The sequence below is a fragment of the Carica papaya genome, chromosome 2 (assembly GCF_054855325.1).
Source record: "Carica papaya isolate Zhongbai chromosome 2, ASM5485532v1, whole genome shotgun sequence".
Taxonomy (NCBI): Eukaryota; Viridiplantae; Streptophyta; class Magnoliopsida; order Brassicales; family Caricaceae; genus Carica; species Carica papaya.
Window position 1 is genome coordinate 27,232,551 of NC_142310.1, and position 12,112 is coordinate 27,244,662.

General features: G+C 37.0%; 1 protein-coding gene across 3 annotated transcripts in view; it reads left to right on the forward strand.

The window, feature by feature from the left end:
* MOR1 (ARM repeat superfamily protein) overlaps nt 1–12,112 on the forward strand; it is a 42,692-nt gene that overhangs the window by 2,882 nt on the left and 27,698 nt on the right. For all 3 annotated transcript variants that reach the window (XM_088213797.1, XM_088213796.1, XM_088213795.1), the window contains exons 4-10: nt 4,403–4,482; nt 4,577–4,754; nt 4,836–4,900; nt 5,679–5,761; nt 5,867–5,952; nt 6,042–6,155; nt 7,176–7,295. In XM_088213797.1, the coding sequence (XP_088069923.1) occupies nt 4,403–4,482; nt 4,577–4,754; nt 4,836–4,900; nt 5,679–5,761; nt 5,867–5,952; nt 6,042–6,155; nt 7,176–7,295 (726 nt within the window). The remainder of the gene's footprint in view (nt 1–4,402; nt 4,483–4,576; nt 4,755–4,835; nt 4,901–5,678; nt 5,762–5,866; nt 5,953–6,041; nt 6,156–7,175; nt 7,296–12,112) is intronic.

Sequence of the window (12,112 nt, forward strand, 5' to 3'; positions counted from 1 at the left end):
GAGGGAACTGAAATAAAACATCGTAGCAAATGAATATGGATTCTTTACATTTACCAAGCACGTGCCATAACTCAGTCATGAATTCATCATTTATAATAGTGATTCTTTCCTTGTCCTATATGTTTGTGACGTTCCTAGAGTTATTGGCTGATCAATTGCCTTATTTGGTGTTCTTATTATTTCTTTTTAGACATTTCGGGGTTAATATGTTCAATAACTCAAAAAATATGCCAAGTGTTGTGCATGAGAACTTAGAGAGAGATAGAGAGTTTGTGACATTCTTGATGTTTTGAGATTAATTAAAGGACAAATTGTGTATCATTGAATTTGACAAACACAACTGTTAGAGATGTGAAATCCGTTTTGGATGGATATGGCGCTAAACACAATAAGTAATGTTTTGTGACATTCAGAGTTGGAACAAACAAAAGGAAGCTTATGAGCTTTCCATAGGTGAAGAAAATTTATTAATTTTGATGTTTATTGAGTGCGTGAAATTTCAAGATGAAATATAAAAAATGGTAATTGAGCTTAGTGTGGAAAATATCTTATTGGCTCTTGGTAATGGCTCTTTTGAGCCATATTTGAGTTGAGGTTATCATCAGTTTTGTTTGCTTGTATTGAAAACACTAGTTTTTGGTGTAGGCCCACTTTATTTTTTGGTCCAAATTTGCTATTGTTAATTTTGTTTTAGCCTTTTAGTTTGAAATTCTTTCATCTTAGGATTAATTAGCCATGTATTCGATTCTTATGGTCCATGTGGTTTATTCCAATTCCATTTCTAGTTAAATCACGATGTTTAATTTTCAAGGTACCTTAATATATAGAATTCTGGGTTGTTACACCCCTCAAACAAAGCCCTAGGCACACCCATCTAGACATGAAAAGCTAAGCTCTAGGGTTTGAGTGGCATTTTGTCCCTAACCACAGCTCATCCTCTTATTCTTTCAACTTCTGTTGGTTCGAACCTCCACTTAGATTCACCCAAACTTCATACTGTTCATGGATAGATCACCTAGGTTTGGGTCCATAAGTAGTGACAATTGCGCTATGAAGACTCACTTTCGCTACAACTATGGTGGGTTCCCTTAACCAAGCCACGACCTATGAGTCACCGGTTCATTCTTCAACAAGCACGCGGTCAGAGCCTTGGGCTCCTCCAATTGCTTGGAAGGTTATGGTTTCATGTTCTACTTCACTTCCTGATGGAGGTTTTTTTCACCCTTTCCTCACGGTACTTCTTCGCTATCGGTCACCCATGAGTATTTCCCCTTACAAGGTGGTTCTTGCTGATTCACACGGGATTCCCCATGTTACTTGGGTCAGAGCATAACTCTTCGAGCCTTAATATATAGAATTCTGGGTTGTTACACCCCTCAAACAAAGCACTAGGCACACCCATCTAGACATGAAAAGCTAAGCTCTAGGGTTTGAGTGGCATTTTGTCCCTAATCACAGCTCATCCTTTTATTCTTTCAACTTCTGTTGGTTCGAACATCCACTTAGATTCACCCAAACTTCATACTGTTCACGGATAGATCACCTAGGTTTGGGTCCATAAGTAGTGACAATTGCGCTATGAAGACTTGCTTTCGCTACAACTATGGTGGGTTCCCTTAACCAAGCCACGACCTATGAGTCACCGGTTCATTCTTCAACAGGCACGCGGTCAGAGCCTTGGGCTCCTCCAACTGCTTGGAAGGTTATGGTTTCATGTTCTACTTCACTTCCTGATTGAGGTTCTTTTCATCCTTTCCTCACGGCACTTCTTCGCTATCGGTCACCCATGAGTATTTTCCCTTACAAGGTGGTTCTTGCTGATTCACATGGGATTCCCCATGCTACTCGGGTCAGAGCATAAACTCTCCGAGCTTAGTCTTATGCCCGTTACAGGAAGGAGCTAATGATAGAGTTACTACACCTAGCTCCTAAGAGGACGCCATGTGTCAAAACATAGGTATATCCCTCAAGAATCATGTGCCCATGGGCACCAAATGCTTTAACTCAGTAGTTATTGGCTCAATACTCCTCGGGAAAAAGCATATATTGATATATCATCTCCCTAGTCAAGTCGAAGAGTCATCTTCCCAACTAACATGGGCCCTATCAAAGATATTAAATTTTGACACTTTATGATTCATACCATTGCCAAGCCAGAGCAAATTAGTACGCTAATCAAATAGCCTTGAATTGACTTCTTGCTAAATCCCATGATCTAGTGATGTGAACAGACCATGCCCAGATTTGTTAAGCTATTAGTTGCCATGCCCTTGGACTTCTTGTGGTCTTGCCATGTGTACCTGTGGTCAATTCTTAAAAAAGAAACTTCAAAAAAAGGCATGGTACCTTAAACATTACAAAATCATGTTGTACTGGCATATATTAGAACTATTATGGAAAATAAAATATATGAATTAGCTGGGAATGAAATGAAAATGAACTATATATGACCATAGATTTTTTTTTTTTAAATTTTAAAAATGAGTATGTTCAAGAGCACCAAGCAGATGCAACCATGTATGAAATCAAGATATCAATATGTTCCCAAGATTCTCGCTAGAATGGAAGCTTAGGGTTTTAGAATTGGTTGAACCTGAACTGTAAATGTTCATGGTCTTGGAACTTGAATTAAGCTCAAATTCGTAGTGGCCATGCACATGACTGTTATTGATATGCAGTATGGGAAATTTAATTGAAGATTATTCTTTGTGTACTTTGCATAGAGATTGGCTGGCTATTCTTTACTGAGTTTCACTGGCCTTTCTCCTTTATTTTTCTGTTTATTTATTTAATTTTTTTGGGGAGGACATCCTGTTCTCTGCATGATCATACTTGGTTAGAGATGCTTTCTCATTTAATTTTGTTTTGGTATGCTGTTTTCCCTTGTATTAGTAAAGAACTGTTTTACTGGAATCTTTTTAGCTGGTTTATGCCTTGTGGTAGGAATTTTAAAATTCTCATTTACTTTATTTATTATGGCTTTTTAGCAGAGAAAGCTTTCTTCAAGGATCTGTCATAAAAAGTTTTTTTTTCAAAATCCAGAGAACTGTTGTAAATATGAGAAAGTGAATGATTTAATTGAATTGGCTAGTTACATATGTTTCCTAATTCATGTTAAACGGGGCTAAGGACCTTTTAGAGCGATTCCTGAAAACTACTATGAAGGGCAAAATTATAGTTGGTTAAAGGGATCCTTCTATATATATATATATATATATATATTTTCTGTATGTTGTTTTCCCTTTGTCTTATTGTTAAAAACTTATTTGAATTTTAAGTTGGTTTTTGTTTGTGGTAGGAAATTTAAATTAATATTCACATTATTTATGGATATAGCAGTGAAAGTTTTGTTTAAGGATCTATTTATAAGAATTTCCATTTCCCCTAAAACCAGACAACTTCTCTTGTCAGATTCCATGTGTGATGCCTACAAAAAAATTGAATATTGATTTGATGGTAGGAGAGATTCCAGTTTGTAAATGTAGATTTTCTTTTGAAATAAAAGTATAAGATGTATATTGATGTGTCGGCGCCAAGTGGGGGCTACCTTTTAAAAAATTTACAAGTCAATAAGCATATCTACAATGTAATTAAAATCTTCCAAGTTATCAAGGTTATGTCCCAATACAACGGAACACTTGTTCTTCTTACACAATCCCTCCCAAGCCATTAACTCACTCTTAACAGATCCGGCCATAGACCAGCAGATACCCAAAAGTCCATAGACCAGTGTCCAAAGATTGTAAGTCACAGGACACCACACCAAAATGTGATTGCAGGAATCTGCGTTACTTTTGCAAAGGAAACATTTGTTAGTCATAATTTTACCTCTCTTCATGAGATTGTCGATAGTCAGTATACGTTCTTTTACAGCTTCCCAAGCAAATTCTAGGAGAAGTGCTAGCCTTCAAAATTATTTTTGTAGGAAAATCCGTCCTCTACTATCTTCTATGACCATCTAAGTAACTGTAGGAAGATTTAGCAGAGAAGGTGCCATTTTTTTCAATGACCAAAGTAATTTATCATCCTTATTGCTGAGACGTATGGTGGCCAAAGGCTGCAACAGGTTCTCATATTCTTCCACCTCCCAGTCTTGCAAATTCCTGCTAACTACAATATTCCAATCGCTGCCATTTTCATCACCAAAAGCCTTCTCAATGAGCATGTTCTTGTTCCGGGTGATACCACAAATCAGAGGGGAATCGCGTCTATAAGTCATCTGTCCTGCACCAGAACCAGAAGCGCTCCGTATAAATTTATTGTTCCAGTTTTCCTTGCTTCATTCTCTAGTTATATAGGATGATTTTTGATCTGTGTGTGATTGGCATGCTTGATCTTTATTTATGTAAATATCTCAAGTAAGAAATTTCTTGAATGAGAAAAAGATTTATGGTAATTGCAGGATGCAATGGAGAAAGCTATAAAAAACAAAGTTGCCAAAGCTGTAGTTCCAGCAATTGATGTCATGTTTCAAGCATTAAGGTTTGCATATGATAACTCTTCAATGAATCTATGCTTTAGTTTTGTCTTTTTTTTTTCATGTAATTGATCATGTTCTTTTTCTCTTTGTACCTAGTGAATTTGGAGCAAAAATTGTTCCTCCAAAACGGATTTTGAAGATGCTTCCTGAACTATTTGACCATCAAGATCAAAATGTTCGTGCATCATCTAAAGGGTTGACTATAGAGCTTTGCCGTTGGATTGGGAAGGATCCTGTAAAATCAATATTATTTGAGAAAATGCGGGATACAATGGTAAGATAGTTATTGACATGCATATGCCTTTATCTGGTCATTTGGTGGCAATTATATGATTGTTTCTTCTGCTGCATGAAGAAAAAAGAGTTGGAGGCTGAGTTGGTCAATGTTACGGGTACGGCTAAGCCTTCTAGGAAGATAAGGTGAGATTCACATTCTTAAGAAGAATTCTTTTATGGCATGGAAAAAGATGAAACACTTTTTCGAAAAATTATGGGGCTGAGAGGACCTTTCCTGGTTGTGGATGTAACAAGTGATCTCTTTTTGAACCCCATCATCTTTTGATATCGTAGTGATTTTCCTTTTAGTTAGTTTGTTGAGATGGTGCAAAACCATGTATAAGAAGGTTTCTCTTGATGGGATATCTGTCTTCTACCTTTCTGATGTTCACTCAGCTTTTAGTTGAAAGTTTACACCATCACAAGGGTGAACAGTGATTTCTTGCTTGATATCTGGTTTTGATGTTCATATATCCTTGTCTTGTCACCTTTTTTCTTTTTTATTTGTGTAAGATCTTTGTTAGTTTATTTTACTGCATAGGTTTTTTTGGTCTGGCCTATTGATTAGCTTGTTGAATTGATCTTGAATTGGTGAATTGGACTCCATGTGGTGGTGTTATTTTTGCTGCCTGCAAATTTGTATGAAATACATTTTCCAGATAATGGTAATGTTCATCCTGTCCCCTGGGGTTGCCATCTCTCAGTCTGTATTCTCTAGTACATATGTTTCAGAGTGTCCACAATGTTATTCATGAAAAAATAAAGTGAAACGATCTTCTGTGAGAAACAACGGATGCATTCGTGTTGGTATCACTTTGCTTTTTCCTGATAAACAACTTGGTACTTTGGGATTTTAGAATTAGATTGATAACATTAAACCACTCTGTTTGGATATTGGATTGATTGATTTACATGTGTTTAGATCTGAGCAAGACAAGGAGCCAGAACTGGAAGCTACATCTGAAGTTGCTGGTCCTGGCCCTTCTGAAGAATCTGCAGCTGATGGTATGTTGTTGACTGGTCTTGATTGGAAGATATTTATTATTACAGAGAAAAATTCTGTATGGAAACCATCTCTTGCGATGTATGCTAACATGTCTTGATTATCAGCTCCCGTGGAAATAGATGAATATGAGCTTGTTGATCCAGTTGATATATTGACTCCTCTAGAGAAGTCTGGATTTTGGGATGGAGTCGTAAGTTCTGTGTCCTGGTATTATGATATAAAGTTATTCAATATTTAGACAGATCTATTGATTGTATTTGTAATAAAACTTTCTTTTAGAAAGCTGCCAAGTGGTTGGAACGAAAGGAGGCTGTTGCAGAGCTAACCAAGCTTGCTTCAACAAAGAAGATAGCGCCTGGTGATTTTACCGAAGTTTGCCGGACTTTGAAGAAGGTGTATACCAATTGGAAATTAGAGGGCTGTTATTTCATGATTGTTTTTACAGTCCTCTTTTTGCAGATTAGATCTTTTACTCTCATCAAGATCATAAATGCATGCTGAGATGTTGAATGAATAAAGTCTTCTTTTTGCTTGAAATTGTTATTTTCATTGTGTTTGACACAAATGGAATTAATTATTCTCGTGGTGCATGATTTTGGTAAAAGAATGAGTTTTCATTTTTCCTGCTTTGATAGTTGTGCATAAGAAGTTGAATATAGATGCATGATGTGTTTGTTTGAATAGTGATGGTATAATCACAGGAATGACGAGAACTTTAGTTGAAGGAGGTTAAAGGTCATTTTCAAGAGGTTTTCAGCTCTTTTGTTTTCTTAATTTGGCTTAGTAGTGTACACAATTTCGAAAGCTATGTGCAACTAATGTCTTGATGATAAGTATATAAAATGTTTACCCTAGATACAAATATATTAAGAGATTAGGTTTTTGACATCTACTGAAATTTGAAATTTGTAATGGTGTGGTATGGGTTGGTCAATATATGTTCTATGTTGATAGAAAAATTTTCCCTGTTTGGTATGGAATTGAATGTTCTGCTGAAACACTGGTTCTTTTGAGACTTTGACTAGAATATGGCGTGTTTTTAAAGTTTTGGGCGCTTCGATTTTTGATTCATTTCATTGATGGCCAAACATGTGGTGCATTAAATTAATGCCATTACAGGAGGAGGTGCTGGTGTGATATGAATCTGCAAGTGTTATTGCTTAGAAATCTTAAAACAAGCAGTGTTTTCTTTGAATCAAGACTTCAGTGTATTTATGTGAAGTTGGCTGATAAAAAAATAATCATTCTTTCAGGACTGTTAAATAAGATTCAAAGTTTTTTTCCTGGCATGTGTGTCAATGTGTTTCTAATTAAACAGTTAGAGTTTTGCATGCCATGTGAAATGTATTGTCTGTTGATGCAATAATTTTTTATTTGACAAAGAAGATCTTTCAAACAATTATTTTTTTGCAGCTAATTACAGATGTAAACATAGCTGTCGCTGTTGAAGCTATTCAAGCCATTGGTAATCTTGCCCGTGGTCTACGAACTCATTTCTCCGGGAGTTCACGCTTTTTGTTACCTGTTTTGCTCGTGAGTATAATATCTACTTCTTTATTCGCGCATTTTGATGGCACAATGTGCTCTCTTGTTATCTTCTTGATGCAATGCAGGTTTTCTCATATGTCATGTTCTATTTATTAACCTATGCCTACTTTTATTCCTAGTGGAGCTTTTGGTGGTGATTGGTGATGTAATTCCAAGCAATGTGTTCTTTGAAACTTAAAACAAGATGATTAATGAACAAATTATGAAAAGAAAGAAAATGCTTTAACTTCTACAGAAAGTGATATGAAATATAAAAGTTTGATGTAATCTTTTAATGAAAGCTTGTTTTATAGAGTTAAGGCAATGGTTATTATAATAATTGAGCTAAAATCTGGTTTAGAATTAAGGTTAGGAGTATGTTAATAGTTATAAAAGCTTAATTGTTTTATGTTTGTACATATGAAATCGTACGTATCTTTTTTTTTTTTTGAAAGTAAATGAAATCATATTTATCTTGCTTGTCATTTGGATGCTTACTTTCTGGTAAGATTGGACTTGTGCTGAGAGGAGTGATGACCAAGAGAAGTGACAACCGGACGAGAGGGAGGTTTGACCATATGTTTTGATCGGCTAAGAGAAGATAACAGGATGTAGGCCGAGCATGCTTCGACATCCAATGTTGACGCACTGGGGGGTGGTCAGAATGGTTATTCAAGAAAGAAGATTTTTGACCATCGAAAGCAAGACCTTTGATGTCGTTTGTAAGGGAAAAAATAAGAAGGAATAAGGGTGAGTGAGAATGGGTGGGACTTTAGGGGAGATGAAGTGGACTACTTGTTGGGAGCTTTATGAATTATTGAACTAAAGGCAGAAAGGTATGAGGTCAGAACAAGACAAGAAGGAGCCACAACTTGTGGGTGGCCATGAGCATGAACATGAGGGGAAAGTTTGTGGTCTTCATAGAGGAGAAAGGGGAGGCATTGAGGTGAATTTTTATTCTAAAAGGGCCATAGGCTGGCAGATGGTGGAGAATGACGATGAAGCTATTTGAAATGGTGGGGAGAGAATTTGAGACATTGGAGAAGCCCAAGGAGGCCAAAATAGATGTTCAAAAGTAAGTGCATAGTCTGGAAGGAGGTCAAGGAATTCGTTTGTCATCCTATGCTGTTCAAACTATAGAACGAAGCTCTGGGTGAGATTAGAGGCGAGGAGAGGGAAAAGCTTTGTTGAATTTGTGGAGGCAAATTTAGGACAAGGGAGTTGGGTAGGAGAGAGAAGACCCGTTTCCAATACGGGTCGGGTCTGGTCAATTTTATTTTTCAAGATTCTAATTACCAAAATGCAGGGGAGGTGTATCGTTTTTGTGTAGCCCAAAAGTAGGAGGCAAACATCGTTTTGGGGATAATTAGAATCGGAATGGGTATTAGAGGAGTGAGCCTTGCAAAAGGAATGATGGGCTATATAAACGTCAGACACGAGCCAAGAAAAGGAAATGGGTTGAGCAGGCTGAGTCTGGGAGACGGGTTCGAAGATCAGGTCTTGGTTAAAATGGATTTAGAGACCCATGACCCAAAAAACAACCCACGAAGTGTATCGAGATTGAGCAGGAACTCTCCTGATCGGCAGTGAAGGTGGATGCTCGCATTGATTTCAGTGGTGGAGAGGATAGCAGTGGAGTGGGGAGATGAGTGGTGATCATAAGGAGGAAGAATCTAGTGGGAAGAAGGGGAGAGAAACTGAAGCTTCTATGGCTCACTGTAACCTGGCTGAGACTGGAGAGGAGGGTTCCTCCTGAATTGTGGCAGTGGTGTTGGTGGAGAGTGAGGTGTTGATAATCACACTGAGGCGAGACGAAGTGGTGGAGGTGGAAATTCTGGTTGGGGGGGGGGAGGGGAGGGAAGGAAATTCAAGATAGGTCCTTTAGAATGTTTAATGGATTAGTAGCATACTTGGGGTCTTTTTTGACGGATGAAACTTTTAAGGAGATAAAAAAAAGAAGGTAGATGGTGAGAGAGGGATTAAAAAAAGCAAATGCAAAAAATAAATAGGGGGTGGAGGGTTTCAGAGAATTGAGAAGGCTATTGTCTACCATTAATTATGAGAATTTGAGAAAGGGGAAAAAAAAGAGAGCAAGGGTGTTTGAAGATGTTTGATTCATGTTTCGTCGCATCATTTCTTGTAATGTTAGAGTATAAATCACCATAAGAAGATACAAGTTATTGGAGGTTGTATGAATATATAGAAAGAAGTGAGTCGACCACTAAAACTACTGGTCCATGATGTGGTTTGCCGGCAGAAATCTAAAATATAGGGGCTTGAAAGACTACGGTGAGAGGTTAGAAAGATCTACTTGTTATGGGAGCATCTAGAGGGATTTTAATTATGTGGAAATAGGTTTTTAAATGTGAGGAGGTGATGTTGGGAGAACGCTTTATTTCATGCATGTTTTAAAATCATAGAAATGGTGAAAATGATTGTTTACTGGTGTTTATAGCAGAGGAAAAGGAGAGAGAGAGGTTCGCTGTGGAAGGACTTGGAGGACTCCAAGCAAAAATAGGACTTCCCGTGGGTTATGTGCCATGGTTTCAATATATTATTGAACAGACATGAAAGGTTTGGAGAGCACTTCTCGAGTGTTTGTACTGAAAAATTTAAAGAGAATCTTGACATATTTGAATTACTGGATTTATCTCTAATGGGAGGTAATGTGGTCTTGGTTCAATATGAGACTCAATCTGGCTTCAAAAATTAACATGTTTTTGGTGTCGGTTTCTTACCAATTGCAAATAATGGGTCTATGCGAAAAACTTTGTAATGGACTATCTTTAATTATTTGCCTATTTGCCGTATCTCAGATGGGATTAAGTGGGGTCATTCCCCATTCAAGTTTGAAGATAAGTGGTTGAAAGTTAATGGTCTTTGCAGTGTGGAGAGGAGCAATCGTTAATGGTAAGTTTAGCTTTAGAGTGGCTCAAAAGATGAAGGTAGTGAAGATTGAAATTAAAAAGTGGAGCAAGGAGGAGGGGAGGAGTGAAGGAATATGCGCCCAATCTTTATTGCAAGATATTGAGGTTATTGAAAGGATGGAGGGGAATCCATAAACCTTGAATTGGTATACCGATTACAAATGAATAACATATCATGGAGATAAAAATCGAGAGCCAGGTGGATAAAAGAGGGAGAAAAAAGCACAAAATTCTTCCATACCATGGCAAATCATCATAAGAGGATTTACTCTACAGAGGAGATGGAAGTACTATGTAGATTATATTGTAAGGAGTTTAGTTTGAGGCGCAAGTTGGATGGTCTCACCTTTATGTTTTTGGATGAGTTGAACTGAGAATCGCTTGTAAAAGAGTTCACTACGGAGATCCTTGAGGGATTCATGCAATGCAAAAGTGAGAAAGCTCCTGGATCTGATGGTTTCAACATGGGTTTTCTGCAAAAATTTTTGGTACGTTATAAAGGAGGAGATTCTTGAGCATTTTAAAAAATTGCATAAATTTGGATACTTTATTAAATTGTTTAATTTTTCTTTCTTGGTTCTCATTTGTAAGGTAAAAGGACAACAAATATTAAGAGCTTCAGACTTATCAACTTAGTTGGTGGAGTCTTTAAGCTCATTGTGAAATTAATGGCTAGAAGGATAGCCAATGTGATGGATAAAGTGGTTGGCGAGTGTCAACATGTTTTTGTGAAAGAAAGACAAATTCAGGATGCGACTCTTGTGGCTGATGAAGTTGTGGATGAGCTGTTATTGATGAATAAAAAGGGTGTCCTATGTAAGTTCGATATGGAAAAACCTACAATCATGTAAATTGAGGCTTTCTTGATTATATGTTAAGGAATTTGTGCTTCGTGGACAAAAGGTGTAGGTGGATTAACTCTTGTGTCACTACAACCTCTTTTGCGGTTATGGTGAATAAGGATCCATATTCTTTTTTAAAGGCATCCAGAGGTCTTAGACAAGATGATCCATTATATTCCATATTTTTTATTGTTTTCATGAAAGTCTTAAACAAAATATTGTTAAGAGTCAGAGAGTAGGAGTTTAAAAATTTAAAGGTGGGTGAGGGTGAGCATATAAAGGAGGTAACTCACTTATTTTTTACTGATGACACTTTAGTATTTTGTGAACTAGACAAAAGGGCAAATATTAACTTTAGATGCAATTTATTGAGTTTCAAGTAGTTTCTAGTCTCAATATCAACTTAACCAAGTCTGAAATGATGAGATGGGTGATGAGAGGGATGCTCCAAAGTTGGCGAGAGTCATGGGGTGTAAAAGTTTAGAGTTGCCGATTAAGTCCTTGGGATTATCTCTGGAGGTCAAATATGAAGATGTGAGGATGTAGGATCCTATAGTGGCGAGGTTTGAGAGGAGGTTGGTGGGATGGAAGAGAGACCTTTTGTCTAATGAGAGGAGGCTCTTTAAAATATAAAGTATATCATGTATTAATATAGGCATCAAGGAGGTGGCGCCTATTTACAATATTTACAATTCTATTAGTATATTAACAAGTTCTGCAAAATTCTCTATAGTAACCAGAGGATGACTTTTTAACAAAAAACCATGAGTTTGAAACCATCTATTCTTTAAAATATCAAAACCATCAACATTATCAACCTCTTCACACTCATTAAAAGTACGTTGGCCAACCTAATTTATTATATATCCCTTTTGACTATCCTGGTGAGTGCTGCCAAGAGGCTGGATTCAATTCAATATATATTCCTTTGGGGCGACTATGAGGATAGAAATATGTATCATTTGGTGGCATGGAATGAGATCAAAATGCTAATGTCTTAGGGTGATTTGGGGTTGAGATCTTTAGTAGAGATGAATATGACTTTACTGAATAA